This window comes from Marmota flaviventris, chromosome 9 (assembly GCF_047511675.1).
Source record: "Marmota flaviventris isolate mMarFla1 chromosome 9, mMarFla1.hap1, whole genome shotgun sequence".
NCBI classification, from domain to species: Eukaryota; Metazoa; Chordata; class Mammalia; order Rodentia; family Sciuridae; genus Marmota; species Marmota flaviventris.
Window position 1 is genome coordinate 62,385,508 of NC_092506.1, and position 17,441 is coordinate 62,402,948.

Genomic DNA, 17,441 nt, shown 5'->3' on the forward strand with positions numbered 1-17,441 from the left:
GCAAATGCTATATCCTTATCTATACCCATAGTCCCTCCCTCTAGTTCTGTTTCAAATAAGATCCTGAGCATTGCCTTCGAGTGGCAAAATACCCAACATATGAATTAGATAAATAAGGTAGGCAGGCTTATGGCTGCTACCAACACTTAAACTCAGTTCAAAGAATTATGCTTCGGAGGGCTGGTGTCATGGTAGATTTGTAGCACCTGTCATCCCAGTCTTCTGAAGGGTCTTCCCATGCCCCTCCAGTGCATCCTACGAGAGGCCATTGCTCATACTCACTCTTGGCTAGCCTAATGCTAGCATCCAAAATGCTAGGAGATGGCTTAAGGGGCCACTTGTGGGAAATGCCAAAGGATACAGAAGGCTCTTCTTTGTGGACACCTCTGATCCAGTTGTCACCTGCTTCTGCCTGATGTCAGCACAGTGAATGCGTGGCTCCTTATCTTCCCTTTTGCTCTGGGAGGCTATGTGTACAGACAACTTCTCAAAGCTATCAGTAGAGTCACTGAGCTCACTGGAGGCAGCTCCATCCTCAGCCTGGGCCTCTGGCTCAGGCTCCTTGTCCTGATTTGCCTGTGATGAGCTGCATCCAACAAAAGTATTGCTCTGTTGGATTCCTGAGCACTTCAGATGTGGGAAAAGGTGAGGGCTGGTTAAGTTAGACTGTTCAACCCCTGTCTTAGAGTCCCTATCTTCATAAGCAACACCTTGAGTAGAAGAACCCTGCCTTGGCAGAGAGTTGATGGCTTTTTCTGGGCTAGACAGAAAGCTACTTCTGACCTTAATCTCCTCTGCTCTAGGGGAAGGCTCTGGAGAAGGACAGGAGGGGCCTTCCTTCTGTACCTCATGAGGCTGAGGGCTGATGACCTCACTTGTGTCTGACATAAAACTGGACCAAGGGCTAGTTTTGTCTGTCACAGTGGTTATCTCATTTAGGGTCCTGGGCTCAATAATGTCTTCTTCGTAGTCCTCATCACTGTAGAGTGGGTCCGCCTCAGTATCCTCACTTCTAATGGGTACCATATTTCCCAGGGACTCATGGAACATTCCTCCTCCATTTGAGGTCACTTCAAGAGCAGGAGGAGATGGGGAATTTGTGCCTTCAGCCGCAGCTCTTGCCAATGTCTTGTTTGGAGTTGTGCTTTGTTCTTGTGTGGCTTCTATGTGTTGAGCATCTGGGACTGTGGTGACCTCTCTGCTTCTACTCCTGGCTCGGTGAGAAGTCAAAGCTGCTTGAGAATTCCTGGTGATAGTCTGCAGATCTGAACAGCAACAGATATCACTCTTATTACAAGGCAGGGCCATAGACAATTCAAGGTTCCCACATTGGCCTTTAGCTTCAGAGGTAGCCTTTCAATCAACTTCAAACAAACCTTAAAGTAGTTAAACCACCCAAGAGTCAGTAAAACTATATTCAAGGCAGTACAATTTCTAGTACTTTATTCTAATATCAGAGGACCAAAATCTAATCTATTTATAGTTGTGGATACATCTGTGGAAATGTTTTCAGGATTATCTGCTCATGCTCAGGAATTTTCAGGAACTGGGAGTCCTGGCAGGCATGTTCATGCTTCCATTTACTTCAGTAATTACCTATATTAAAAATCAAAATGAGAATCTACTTATTTACCTATTTGACAACAGTTACTAAAACTATCTATTTCATGTGGAAAATAAAGTCAAGAAAATATATACCAACCACAAGATAAGAGAAAACCAAGGTGGCAGGGTATTGGAAAGAGCACAGGCTTTGGAACTGGTCAGTCTTGGTTTCAAATATTTACTGTCCCTTGTTAACTTTGCAATCATGAGTAAATTGTCCTCTCTGAAGCTATTTATCTTAAATGGTGATTAACACCACCCATTTCACACATTACAGTAAAAAATATACAAGGTGGCCCTGGGATTCAATCCCCTGGAGAGAGAGAGAGAGAGAGAGAGAGAGAGAGAGAGAGAGAGAGAGAGAGAGAGAGAGAAGTTTACCTTCAAGACCCTCTAGTTTCAATCCTACAATTCTCGTGTCTCCTCTTTTAACATACCCTTTAAAAGGATTCTTCTAATTGCTTCCATTCTCTATCCCAAACAAGCCTTCCTTTTGTTTTGCTCTTCTGCTTTCTTTCTTGGGGGGAAATTTCTCTGGCTGACTACAGAATATGAGCTTGATGAAGGCAGAGACAATAACTGTCTTGTCTACCATCATATCCTACTTGAACTAGTTATAGAATTGAATCTGGAGTAGTTGATGATCAATAAGGAGTTGAGTGAATATATCCAAGCAAGTGGAAGTCAAGCATGGAGCATATACCTGGGGTCTTGATTAGTGATATTAGGCATCTTGGGAGAAGTAGAGAGGAAGAAAGTTTGTACCTGATATCAATCATGGTATATGCTTACCCTCACTACCTTTAGAAGAGAAAACTGAATTTATTCATCTCTGTGTGGAATTTGCACTGTCTGTGTCTGTGTGTGTGTATGTGTTTGTGTATGTGTTTGCATGTAACATTGGGGATTGAACCCATGGCTTCACTCATGCTAGGCAAGTGCTTTACCATTGAGCTACCTCTCCAGCCTGGAATCTACATATTTTACTTGAGCAAAATGACACCAAGTGAGGGCTAAAGATGCTGACCTAGAAGATCTCTCAATGTTCCCCAAAGTTTGCCTGATAAAGATTTCCAGTTTTTTTTTTTTTTGTTGTTGTTGTTGTTTAAGGGAGGTGAGGGCAGGTACTAAGGATTTAACCCAGGGGTGCTTTACCACTGAGATATCCAACCCTTTTTATTTTTTATTTTGAGACAGGGTCTTGTAAATTGCTGAGGCTGGTCTTAAACTTTCAATCCTCCTGTCTCAGCCTCCTGAGTTGCTATAATTATAGGTGTGCACCACTGTACCTGGCAAGATTTCTAGGTCTTAACCCTGGATCCTGATTTAGTAGAACAGATTGGGACCCAGAAATTTGTATTTTAAAATAAGTGTTTCAGATGATATTTTGGGGGGAGGTACTAGGGATTAAGCCTAGGGACTATCTACTACTGAACTACCCACCCAGTCATTTTTATTTTTTATTTTGAAGACAGTGTCTGGCAAAATTATTGAAGGTCTCACTAAATTGCTGAGGCTGACCTTATATTTGTAATCCTCCTGCCTCAATCTCCCTACTCACTGGGATTATAGGTGTGTGCCATAATGGCCAGCTCCAGCTAATTCTTATGCTCAGGCAAGTTTGGAAAATTCTTGTTTTAGGGCAGTCTCATTCTTCGCTGCACACCAGAATTACCTAGGGAGTTATAAACAATGCTAATACCTGGTTTCTACCCTTAAGAGACTCTTGTCTGATGGTACACAGGAGGATTTTTAAAAACACACTCAGTAATTCCAATATGCAGCCAATGTGAGAACAGAGCTCTAAGGGGCTTTTTAAAGGATAGAATATGGATTCCCAAAATCTAGAATTACTTTGTCTTGTTAAAAATGCAGACTTCTGAGAATTAGAATTTTAAACATACTTGTAGTTGATCTTTTCTGAAAAAGAGAGTGGCACAAATTTAAGAACTCTTTTTTTTTCCCTTGGGGAAATTGAAGCAAGAAGGGAAAGGAGCTAGGTATGGTGATGCACACCTATAATCTTAGTGATACAGGAGGCTAAAGTAGGAGTATAGCAAGTTTGAGGCCAAACTTAGCAATTTAGTAAGTAACATAGTGAGACTCTGCCTCAAAAAAAAAAAGGGCTGGTGATGTAGCTCAGCATAAAGCACCCCTGGGGTGGGGGGAAGGAAGGGAAAAGGAAAGGATAAGCTCAGGGTCAAACAGCCAAGTATATTCCAGAAATCCGCAAGGATCTGGGTCTCCTGCCTCTCAGTTCAATGCTCTTTCCATTGCTCCATGTTCCTGTGCCATATTATACCACACTACAATGTCCCTTCTTTTAAAAGGAAGATGGTTTAAAAAAAAAAAAAAAAGAAAAAGTTATAAAACCTTTTGTCATAGGGACTTGTTAGGGGGCAGACACTGAGATGCTTTTTGAATTGGCATCTAGTGACCATAACTCAATAAGAAAGGCTCTGAGCCATACCTGAGATTAAGGAGCTGACTTGTACCACCAGGTTGTTGGATTTTTCCAGGATACACTGGCTCTCAGGGTCTAGGGTGCTGGCTTCTGGCCCAATATGGTCCCCACGGTTCTCCTGGCTCTGCAAGATGGCAGTATGAGTGTGAGGGCTCAGAGGCAGAAAAGGTTTGGTGAGCTTCTGGCTGAAGTACTTCTGGATCTGATCTAGCTCACTCAGATTCTTCCTGGAAGGGGGGGAAAAAAAAAGGAGAATATGACAAAGGGTCACTCTTGGAGATTATGAGATTCTTTTATGTACCATTGATGTAGGACCTTAATACCTCCCACTTGGTCCATTAATATATAGATCCCTCTCCCTTCTCTAACTCACCATTCATCCTTTACTCCTCTGACTATGATTCTGCTGCCAAGTACAAATCTGCCCCTTTCTGTCTGGTTAATATGGTTTTTTGATATCTGGAAAAATGCAACCTTTTTTTAAAAAGATATATATTTTTAAAAGATGGACACAATATCTTTTATTTATTTATTTTATGTGGTGCGGAGGATCAAACCCAGTACCTCACAAGTGCGAGGCAAGCTGAGCTATAACCCCAGTCCCCAAAATGCAACCTTTTAAAAAGAACTACTCTTAACCATCATGCCAGTACTCACTTCCGCTAGTCAGACAGAATAAAAGCCCTACTCCAGGCCAACAATGTTCTTTGCTACCTCATAACCATTCCTGATCCTTTAAACAAGTGACCTTTTCTAACCAGCTTTGCTTGACTTTCTAAATGGGTTCAGGACAATTTGGATGGCTACATACTCTTAAACTGTATCACTTGTTATTTTAATAAGCCTTCAAGTGAGTCTGATACAATGATTTTGGGGAAACACTATATACGGCAGTGGTTTTTAACCTGGTGATTTTGCCCCCCATGGGACATTTGGCAACATCTGGAGATATTTTTGTTTGTCACAACTGAGGGAGGGGCACCACTGGTATGTAGTAGATATAGGCCAAGAATGCTAAACATCTTACAATGTACAGGACTGGCCGCCACAACAACACATCTGGCCCAAATATCAACAGTGTTGAGGTTGAGAGAAAATGCACTAGGGTGAATTAGTTTCTTTTTTCAGTGGGTTCCAAATAGGATAATAACCCAATAAAGTACAACCAAACCATTAATAGTTAAACTTAAATAGCCTTGATCACCAGCATCTTGCTAATCTGAGATGAGAATCTGAACACATTACTTCTTTGTAATATGAGTTCAGGCAGTTTCCCATAGTCTATAGCCCAAATTCTCCATCCTTTTAAACATATCTCATTAAGCAAAAAAGAAGTTGCCGATGTTTCTTTTCTGAGTTTGCATTGCGCAACTAAAGGAAAAGTTAGTTTTTTCCAAATATAAAACACTTTAAATATTTTTTTCCCTCAAATTTTATACTCTCCTCCTTCCCTCTCTAGCACTTTCCATTGAGAATAACTAAAAGTCAAACACTTAGGTTAATATTCAAGGCCCTTCATGATCTGACATCCATAGAACTTGCCCTACTCCTTACACTTTTCTAATTGCACTGCTGGTATCTTCCCAAACCTGACTTGTTGTTTCATGCATCTGGCCTTGATAATAATATTCTTTCGGTACACAGAACCTTTTCCTTCAAAGATCAGTTCAAATGTGACTTTAATTTTTTCTATCTCTAACTCAGAATGTTGCTCTTCCTCTGTCTACTCGGCCAGGAAACCTACAGTTCTTATCACCCCACATTAAAATTATCAGGCAATAATGTTCAACTCTTCCACCAGGAAACGAAGAGCCAGCATTGGAGGTCAAGTCTATTGAATTCTGAAACCAAATTCCTCCACTTTACAAACATTTCTCTCTAGATAACCTTGAGGCCAATCTTGCTGATCTATGATGGCCTTTTCAATTCTCACAGTGATTCTCTGGTTCAGATGCTAATTAAACTAAGAAAGAGATAGGGAAGTGTTACCAGAACAGAAGCTGGTCTGGAAGAAACCAGTGATTGTGAAGATAAAGACAGTAGGCAGGGGGCTGGGGTTGTGGCTCAGCGGTAGAGTACTCCCCTAGCACGTTTGAGGCGCTGGGTTCCATCCTCAGCACAACATAACAATAAATAAAATAAAGGTACTGTGTCCAACTACAACTAAAAAAATATTTAAAAAAAAAAGGGGCTGGGGTTGTGGCTCAGTGGTAGAGCGCTCGCTTAGCACATGTGAGGCCCTGAGTTCGATCTTTAGCACACATAAAAATAAATAAATAAAATAAAGATATTGTGCCCAACTACAACTAAAAAATAAATAAATATTTAAAAAAAGGACAATGGGCAGGATGAGGCTTTATAAACTTTAAAAAGGATGTGAGGCTGTGCAGATGTGAGACTAGTTATTATTAAGTTTTGGTGAACAAGCTAAAGTTCCTATATTTATATGCAGATCATTTACTTTTCTAAAGGAGCGGGAGGCTCTAAACTGAGAGATTCATCCATGAGGAATACCTATGAGGCTCCAAAGGTTCAATCCAATACTAACATGCACAAGAGCCCTCTACTAAATCTCCCAGCTCAGGGGTAACTGATGGTGGTATTGCCTGGTGCCACTGACATTCACTTTGTGCATCACAATGCTTTCTTGTGCCTTGTCTTAGCAGAGTGCCTCACCTGAGAGAAGTCAGAATGGAGGTGTGGGAGGACAAAGGCGATGCGGTCAGTTTGTCATCACTTGTCAAGATTGCCTCTCCTTGCTGTAGGGATTCATGAAATCGGCGGATGTTCTGCACATGCTCTTCATGGCGTGTTGCCAGGCTTCTTGTGGTACCACTTCTGTCCAGAGAAAATGGGAGCAAAATAAATTCTAAGCCCATGAGAAAACTCCTAGTGTGACCAAAAAATCACTCTCCTGAAATGGCACTGCAAACCTATCCCTAATACTATATTTTTGGTTACATCAACTCTTGCTTGGTTCACAAAAGTCTTCCAAATAGTCCTGCCATCAGTCTTACCCACTCCACCTTCTTCCATTCTCCACAATTATAGCTGAAGTGATTTCTTTAAAACAGATCTGATAATATCGACAATAATAATAACATATGGAGCCCTTATTTTAATACCAAGCCTTGCTATAAGCGTTCAATGAGTGATTAATCTATTTCATCACCATCATTCCTTTCTAAAGTTCTTTTTAAAAATCTATAGTGTAAATCTCCAATTTCTGAGCATGATATTAAAAAATGTGACTCCAGTAATAATTTTTTTCTTTTTTAAATAACAGCTTTATTGAGATATAATTCACATACTACATGTTCAACCCATTTAAAGCATACAATTCAATGATTTTTAGTATATTCACAAAGTTGTATAAGCATTACCACAATCAATTTTAGAACATTTCTATCACCTTCAAAATAAACCTCAGGGCTGGGATTGTAGGCTCAGTGATACAGCATTTGCCTAGCACATGTGAAGCACTGGGTTCTATCCTCAGCACCACATAAAAATTAAGAAATAAAATAAAGGTATTGTGTCTATCTATAACTAGAAATATTAAAAAAAAAACCCATAACTACTGCAATCATTCCAATTTCTACCCAAAACATCTCAGCCTTAGGTAACTACTGATTTATCTTCTGTCTCTATAATTTATCTATTTTGGATAGTTCAAAGAAATGGGATCATATAACATGTTTTTTTTTTTGTTGTTGTTGTGTGACTTTCCTTCCGTTTGGCATGTTTTTGTGCCTCTTCCATATCATATGCATTAGTACTTCATTTCTCTTAATAGCCGAATAATATTTCATTGTATAATTATACCACATTTTGTTTATTTACTTGTCATTTGTTGGACATATGGGTTGTTTCTACATTTTGGTTATTAGGAATAATGTTGCTACAAGAAAACATGTAAGTTTTTGTGTAGACATATCTCTTCATTTAGGAGTATAATTATTGGGTTAAATGGTTACTATACATTTAAATTTTTAAGGAACTGCCAGACTATTTTTCTAAGCAGTTGTACCATTTTATAGTCTCACTAAGCAATGTATGAGGGCTCTGATTTCTTCACATTCTTCCTCACACTTGCAATATTTGTCTTTTTGATTATAGTACCTTTAGTGGATGTAAAGTGGTATCTTATTGTAGTTTTGTTTTCTATCTCATGCTTATTGGCCATTTGTACATTGTTTTCGGAGAAATGTCTATTCAGATTCCTTGTCTATTTAAACAATTGGTTGCTATTGGTTGCTTTTTTTTTTTTTCTTTTCTTTTCTTTTTCTTTTTTGCAGTGCTGGGGATTGAATTATGACTTGCAAATTGTGGCTTGCCTTGCAAATGCTAGGCAAGCACTTCTACCACTGAGTCACATCCCCTACCAGGTTATTTGGGTTTTTACTATTGAGTTCTAAGAGTTCTTTATATAATCTAGGTACAAATTCCTTGTCAAATCTGTGATTTGCAAATATTTTCTCCCATTCTATGGGCTGTGTCTTCATTTTCTTGGTGATGTCATTTGCAGCATGAAAGTTTTTAAGTTTGATAAACTGAATTTATCTGTTATTTTTCTTTTGTTGTCATATCTGAATCACCATATAATCCAAACTCACAAAGGTGTTTTCTTTGAAAAATTCTACAGTTTTAGCTTTTACATTTAGACATGTGACCATTTGTAGTTAATTTTTTTTGTATGGTACAAAGAAGAGGTTTGGTAGGTACATAGGCTCTTGCCTAAAATTCCAGGGGCTCCGGAGGCTGAGTCAGGAGGATCACAAGTTCAGAGCCAGCCTCAGCAAAAACACAGTGCTAAGCAACTCAGTGAGACCATATATGTACCTAAATAAAATACAAAATAGGGTTGGGGATGTGGTTCAGTGGTTAAGTGCCCCTCAGTTCGATCCCTGGTACCAAAAAAAAAAAAAAAAAAAAATTCAACTTCAATCTTCCATATGTGGATATTCAGATGTTCCAAATACCATTTGTTGAAAAGACTACTCTTTCCTCATTTAGCCATCTTGAACTTTTGTTGAAAATCAGTTGAGCATAGATTTATGAGTTTATTTTTGGATTTTCATTTCTATCCCACTGATCTACATTTCTATTCTTGTGTATTTTCTTGCTTACTGTAGCTTTTTAGTAAGCTCTGAAATTGGGAATTTGTTCTTTTTTTAAGGCTGTTTTACTTTTTCTGTGTTTCTTAACCATCCATATGAATTTTAGGATCAGTTTGTCCATTTCCAGAAAGAAGTTAACAGCATTTTTGATATGAATTGTGTTGAATCTATAGATCAATTTGGGGATTGCTACAATCTTAATAATACTAAGTCTTCCAATCTATAAACATATGGGATATTTTCCCATTTATGTAGATCCTCTTTAATCTCTTTCAATAAAACATGGTAGTTTTTACAGAATACATTTAATACTTCTTTTGTTATATTTTTTTTATTCCATTTGGTGTTATTGTAAACAAAACTTTTCAAAATTTCATTTTTGATGATTCATTGCTGGTGTACAGAAATATAATTGATTTTGTAAGTTTTGAAAGTTTCTCAATTCTAATATGTTAAAAATTGATATATATAACTCAAATAAACAAATCTCTTTGGGGTCATCAATAATTTTAAAGAGCAAAGTGAGTTCTGAAGTGGAAATGTTTGAGAACCACTGCTTTGCAAAGGTAGAACCAAAATATACAGTAAATGTTATATATTTAAAGCATACAATTTGATGAGTTCCAATACATGTAAACATCTAAGGAAATAATTACCACAAGATAATGAACATATCTATTATTTCCAAGTTTCTTTTTGCCTTTTGTAATTTCTTTCTCCTTCCCTCTCTCTTCACTTTGCCTTGTCCCTAGACAACCACTTACCTGTTTTCTGTTACTATATCTTAGTATGCATCTTCTAGAATTTTATATAAATAGAATTATATACAACATATTCTTTTATTATAGCTTCTATTCCTCAGCGTAATTATTTTGAGATTCATTTTGTTGTTTATCAATAATACATTTCTTTTTATTTTTGAGTAGTATTCCATCATATGGATATACCACAATTTGGCTATCTGTTCATCTATTTGTTGATGGACACCTGAGTTGTTTAGAGTTTTTGGCTGTTATAAATAAAGTACAAAGATAAAAATCTTGGAAACTGCTGCTCCAGGAGTTTCACATTTATTATTATTATTATTATTATTATTATTTTGGGGGGTACTGGGGATTGAACTCAGGGGCACTCAACCACTAAGCCACATCCCCAGCCCTTTTGTGTATTTTATTTAGAGGCAGAATCTCACTGAGTTGCTTAATGACTTGCTTTTGCTGAGGTTGTCTTGTGATCCTCCTGCCTCAGTTTCCATGCACCACCATGCCGGGGTCACATGTATTATTACATGCGTGTAAAAATGATTTGTTTCTTTTCTCATTTACTATTCATGACAACCCTTGAGTAATATATTACTTTCATTTAACAAATAAGAAAATTAAGGCTAAGGCTCAGAGAATTTAAGTAATTAGTTTAAGATCACATATAACCAATGAGAGAAAAAGCCAGGACAGAACTCCAAATCTGTCTGATCTCCAATACACTTCACCACCAAGACTTGGAACAAGGAAGGGTCAGAAACAGTTGGATTTCTGTTAGGTGAGGTGGTTAGAGAGGGAATTACAGTTTACCCTTGGATGAATGGCTGGATTAGAATGTGACATTTTGATATGGTCTTTGTAAAAAAGTAACAGGGACATTTTTATGTGGAAAAAAAAGCAAACCATTAAACTTTTTGCTTTTCAAATTACTAAACAATGAACATTAGAGACATTCTCATCCCACCCATGTGTCTCTGATTGATTATGGTCAAACAATACTTACAGATAACAAAAGAATTATCTAAACCTTGGATCTAGGATTTGACAGACACATAGCTCTTTCTATACAGAGAAAAGAGAATCTCTTCATACGGTGACCAAATAGAAAATTACTTACCAAAGGAACAGGACTTGGAGTGTGTAAGCAGTATGAGAGGGTGTTTTAGAATAAAGGGTCAACTCACTAACTGCTATTCTGGAGTGGGTGTGGTGGGAGAAGACTCCTTGCCTCCTCCCTAAGGTGGGAGGAAAGACACAGCAAAGACTCTCTGGTGGAAGCCACTAGGGTCTGAAAGGGAGTGGAGTGGAAAGAAGCAATCTTACTGTTGGGCCTGTCTCCTTGACCAGATGGAGCATGCTCTAGCCCTGATATCAAATATATGATGACGGTTGGCTTAGTGAAAAGGATGGGCCAATGGCTCTCTGCAAAACAGCCTGCATATTTTTGGGAGGGGAAAGATGATATATTTCTCCCAAAATGTTAAAGGCCTCTGAGGATAAGAGTGTTTCTTGCAACAAAGTAATACTTTTGATAACAGTAAACTTTTAATTCCTATCTTATGAAATTCTATTTTCACAGATCTTAGGGTTAGGGGTGGGGGGCATTGTGAGATCAGCAAAGCTTTATCCTATCTCTAATTTCTTCCTCTAATGAAGGAGATATGACAAGCAGTTCACATACTTCCACTCTTTGACCCCACTTTTTCCCATCAAGACATTTACTCACTTCCCAGGAGAGGAGAAATCAAGTTCCTTTGAAGAGGTGTGAACAAGCTGGTCCTGGATATGTTCTACAATACGGCTGGGGAATGCAGCATACATATCAGAGGCAGGGAAGGAAAAGGTATTATATATTGGGATCTGAAAAGCAATGAGAAAAATAGTACACTGGTTACCATGAACTCTCTTGGAACAAAGCAGTATATAAATAAACTTGTAAAATTTATTCAGTAGAGTTTCCACTGAAGTCTGTTTCCTATGTGTTGAGCACTGTGCTAAGCTATTAGCATTTATTTTTCTCATTTAAACTTTACAATTATCTTATGAAGTAGGTATTATTATTATCCTTATTTTATGGACTATGTCATCAGATTGCTTTTTTGTTGTTTTATCTATATTTATGCTCTTGTTCCTCCAGCTAGTTTGTAAACTCTGGCTGGACATTATCTTGTATTTATTTTACATGTGAGGACCAACTGGTTGTGGTATTTCTTTCTTTCTTTCTTTTTTAGTTGTGGATGAATACAATACCTTTATTTTATTTATTTATTTTTATTTGGTGCTGAGGATCGAACCCCAGTGCCTCACACATACTAGGCAAGTGCTCTACCACTGAGCCACAACCCCAGCCCTGACTATGGTATTTCTTGTCTTATAACTATTAGGGTTGATTGGAAGAAAAAATATCTTTTATATATAAAGACCAATGAACCCTTGGTCATTTTCTAATGCATTTATCCATTCAGTAGGTATTGATTTATACTGTGTGCCAGACCCTGGGCCAAGGATGCATGAAGAAGACATGAACAAAACACAAGTCTTTGCTTCAACAGAGCTCCTCTATCTGGGACAGTTAGGAAATTTCTTTCTTTTAATTCTTCTTTAACAGTTGAACTCTTTGAAAGAGTTGTCTCTACTTACTATTGCCTATTCCTCTTTTTCCATTCTTTCTTATTTTTTAAAGTGAAAGACCAATAATTTTAATGTAACAAACTTTTAAAAAATAATAGATATGGTTTCAAATTCTATACTGCAACTAATCTTATTTTATTTAAAAACAGAGATAAACTTCATGAAGCATAAAATTCATCCTTTAAAAGTGTTTGGGGAGATTCAAGGTGGTGGGCTAGAGGGAGGCAACATTCTGTGTCGCTTAGTGACCTGGGACTCAAGCTGTGAGAATACTGCTTCTCTGCAAGCAAAATTCTTGCTCCCATGCAGGAATCACAGCCACCCAATTACTCACCCATGCAGGACTACCGGGTACCTGAGCGGGCACCATCCACACCTGCACAGAACTTTCGGCCACCCACCGAGCACCAAGCAGAAATCACCAAGGCCACTCCCATGCAGAACACCGGCAGGTTCTCACACGTAGAACTTACTCCTGTGTGAACCCCCATCTATCAACTGGGGCTCCCTGGTGGCCACCATCTTGGGACTCTACAGCAACGGATAGACTCCCCTACGTGCAATAGCCTGCCTGTTCCCGGCACCCAAGAACTTCACACAGGCTCTGAAGTCAGCTGATAGCCACACACACCACAGAGCTCATCTCTGAACTCCTCCTCCAACGCCGCTGCTTGCCCCCCCACACCTTACCCGACAGCCCACTGCTGAAAGAAGGCGCCTCCATCTTGGGCCACCTTCATCACCTTCTTCAGTGGAAGGCAACACCCAGTTTGGAACTCCAGCTGGTCATGTACTCCCTCCTCTCCCCAGAGGCCACTACCCCAGCATAGTGACATCCTGAGGGTGGAGATACCAGCTAACAACAGACAACCTACCTATTGGATGAGAAGGGAAGCAGGAAAGACATGGACTTCCAACCAAAACAATCCTGTTTCTTCCTTCAAGATTTCCCCCCCCCCCCACCTCTCCATTCTCCTGCCCTCACATCCCTAACATATGTGAAACCAAGTATTTTGCATGAATTAGGATTTTGAGGACTGGGATGTCTGAATAGTATATTATAGCTGTGTTGTGTGTGTGTATATATATATATATATATTTTTTTTTTCTTTTATCCTACCAATTGCTACTATTTTAACATTTTTAATTTTTCTCCATATATATGTGTGTTTATTTTATGTACTCTACTGCCTTCCCACTTACTTGTCTACCCCAAATTACTTCCTTTCCCTTCTCCTGCTACTAATCTTCCTCTTTGGATTTCTCTTTCACACTTCCTAAGATATAACAACTCTATATCCTCACCTCCTACCTCCTCAGCATATCATCCTACCCTCCCTCCTGGTTCTTTGTCCTCCATCAGAAACTGTAAACTTTTTTACAAACCTACTGAGTATACTGTGGATAATAACTGAATTCACCATTTCTGTACATTGTGACCAAACTGTAAACATCTTAATACCAAACATTTGTTTTTAGGGTGTACACTGTTTATATTAGGAACTGATAACATTGTCCTTCACCTCAAAGGAGAGGTACTAGATCCCTACATGGGCACTATAAGCCTATAAGGTAAAAACAGTAACACTTAAGATCCACAGTACTAGAAGGGAAGAAATACAAGCAATAGGAAAAAAAAAAAAAAAGGAAAGAAAGTGTCCCAAACAAATCAAGATACCACATTATCAGAATCCATGGCAAGAACAGCATAAGAAATTACTGGAAGGAGTTCAGGATGTATATAATTAAAATGTTCTGCAAATTAAAGGATGATATAAGAGAGCAAATACAGGCAGCAAAAGATCATTTTGACAAAGAGCTACATAAACAAATTCAGGAAGCAAAAGATTACTTCAATAAGGAATTCTAAAAAAACAAACAGAAATCCTTGAAATGAAAGAAAAATAAACCAGATTAAAGCTCAGTTGAAAGTATCACCAACAGATTAGACCACCTGGAAGATAGGACCTCAGACAATGAAGACAAAATATATAATACTGAAAATAATGTAGATAATACAGTGAATATGATAATAAAACAAGAGCAAAACATTCCAGAAATATGGGATAACATAAAAAGACCAAATTTAAGTTATTGGGATAAAGGAGGGAATAGAGATCCAAACCAAAGGAATGAGCAAACTATTCAATGAAATAATATCAGAAAATTTTCCAAACATGAAGAATGAATTGAAAAACCAAATTCAAGAGGCTTACAGGATGCCAAATGTACTTTTAATCACAACAGATCCACACCAAGTCACTTTATAATGAAAATGCCTAACATACAGAATAAGGAGAGAATATTAAAAGCCACGAGAGAAAGAAATCAGATTACATATAGGGGGAAACCAATTAGATTATATGCAGATTTTTCAACCCAGACCCTGAAAGCTACTAGATCCTGGAACAACATATATCAAGCTCTGAAAGAAAATGGATGCCAACCAAGAATCTTTGAGAGAGAGAGAGAGAGAGAGAGAGAGAGAGAGAGAGAGAGAGAATTTTTAAATATTTATTTATTTTTTTAGTTTTCGGCGGACACAACATCTTTCTCTGTATGTGGTGCTGAGGACTGAACCCAGGCCACACGCATGCCAGGCAAGTGCACTACTGCTTGAGCCACATCCCTAGCCCCAAGAATGTTATATACAGAAAAATTAAGCTTTAGATTTGATGATGAAATAAAAACCTTCCATGATAAACAAAAGTTAAAAGAATTTACAACTCAAAAGCCCACACTATAGAACATCCTCAGCAAAATATTCCATGAAGAGGAATTGAAAAACAACAATGAAAATCAGCAAAGGGAGGAATTACACTAAAGGAAAAACTAATCAAAGGAGAAGCCAAGTCAGGTTAAATACCAAACATAAACAAAAATGGCTGGGAATACAAATCATGTGTCAATAATAACCCTGAATGTAATGGCCTAAACTCACCAATCAAAAGACATGGATAGGCAGCTTGGATTTAAAAAAAAAAGACACAACAATATGCTGCCTCCAAGAGACTCATATCACAGAAAAAGACACCCACAGACTAAAGGTGAAAGGTTGGGAAAAATCATACCACTCTCATGAACTGCAAAAGCAAGCAAGGATCTCCATCCTCATATCAAATACAGTAAACTTCAAGTCAAAGTTAATCAAAAGGGATAAAGAAGGACATTTCATACTGCTTAAGGGAACCATTCATCAGTAATACATAACAATAATAAATTTATATTCCCCAAACAATGGAGCATTTTTGTTCATCAAACCAATTCTTTTCAAGTTCAAGAGTCAAACAGACCACAGCACAATAATTCTGGGTGACTTTAACATACCTCTTTCACCACTGGATAGATCGTCCAAACAAAAGCTGAACAAAGACTGACATATATAGAATATTTCATCCTCGATGAACAAATATACTTTTTTGTGTATTACCACTTCTCAGCAGCACATGGATCCTACTCTAAAATAGACCATATATTATGCCACAAAGCAACTCTTAGCAAATATAAAAAAGTAGAGATACTGGGGCTGGGGATGTGGCTCAAATGGTAGCGTGCTTACCTAGCATGTGTGAGGCACTGAGTTTGATTCTCAGCACCACGTAAAAATAAAATAAAGATATTGTGTCCACCTAAAACTAAAAAATAAAAAATATTTAAAAAAGTAGAGATACTACCCTGCATTCTATCAGATCATAATGGAATGAAATTAGAAATCAATGATAAAATAAAAAAATAAAAGCTACTCCAACACCTGGAGACTAAATATTATGCTACTGAATGAACAATGGTTTGCAAAAGACATCAAGAGGAGATTAAAAATTCTTAGAGGTGAATGAGAATGCAGATACAACGTATCAAAATCTCTGGGACACTATGAAGGCAGTACTAAGAGGAAAGTTCATTGCATGGAATTCATTCTTTAAAAGAAGAAAAAGTCAACAAATAAATGACTTAACATTACATCCAAAAGCCCTAGAAAAAGAAGAACAAATCAACACCAAAAGCAGTAGGAGACAGGAAATAATTAAAATCAGAGCTGAAATCAATGAAATTGAAAAAAAAGAAACAATTGAAAAAACTGACAAAACAAAAAGTTGGTTCTTGGAAAAAATAAATAAAATTGACAAACCCTTAGCCATGCTAATGAAGAGAAGGAGAGAGAAAACTCAAATTAGTAACATATGGGATGAAAAAGGAAATATAACAACAGATACTACAGAAATACAGAAGATAATTAGAAATTATTTTGAAAATTTGTACTCCAATAAAATAAAAATAAGGCACTGACAAATTTCTAGAGTCATCTGATTTGCCCTAATTGAATCAGGATGATATATAAACAGATCAATTTTAAATGATGAAATAGAAGACGCCATCAGAAGCCTACCAACCAAGAAAAGCCCAGGACCAGATGGATACACAGCCAAATTCTACAAGACCTTTAAAGAAGAAATAATACCAATACTCTTCAATGTATTTCAGGAATAGAAAAAGAGGGAGCGCTTCCAAACTCGTTCTATGAGGTCAGTATCATCCTGATTCCAAAAACCATGCCAAGACCCATCAAAAAAAAGAGAACTCAGACTAATATGTCCAATGAACATAGATGCAAAAATTCTCAATAAAATTCTGGCAAAACGAATATAAAAACATATCAAAAAGATCATGCACCATGATCAAGTGGGATTCATCCCAGATATGCAAGGTTGGTTCAACATACAGAAATCAATAAATGTAGTTCATCACATCAATAGACTTAAAGATAAGAATCATATGATCATCTCAATAGATGCAGAAAAAGCATTCTACAAAACACAGCACCCCTTCATGTTCAAAACACTAGAAAAACTAGGGATAAAA

The 17,441-nt window shown here is 37.6% G+C and overlaps 1 protein-coding gene across 5 annotated transcripts in view; it reads right to left on the bottom strand.

Annotated features, from left to right (window-relative positions):
* C2cd3 (C2 domain containing 3 centriole elongation regulator) overlaps window positions 1–17,441 on the bottom strand; it is a 137,787-nt gene that overhangs the window by 20,317 nt on the left and 100,029 nt on the right. For 4 of the 5 annotated variants that reach the window (XM_071616479.1, XM_071616480.1, XM_027942494.2 and 1 more), the window contains 4 exons: window positions 11,677–11,810; window positions 6,746–6,907; window positions 4,076–4,296; window positions 362–1,265 (listed from right to left, as the gene is read on the bottom strand). In XM_071616479.1, the coding sequence (XP_071472580.1) occupies window positions 362–1,265; window positions 4,076–4,296; window positions 6,746–6,907; window positions 11,677–11,810 (1,421 nt within the window). Of the gene's footprint in view, window positions 1–361; window positions 1,266–1,493; window positions 1,597–4,075; window positions 4,297–6,745; window positions 6,908–11,676; window positions 11,811–17,441 lie in introns of all 5 variants that reach the window. The other variant, XR_011708572.1, reaches the window with a different exon arrangement.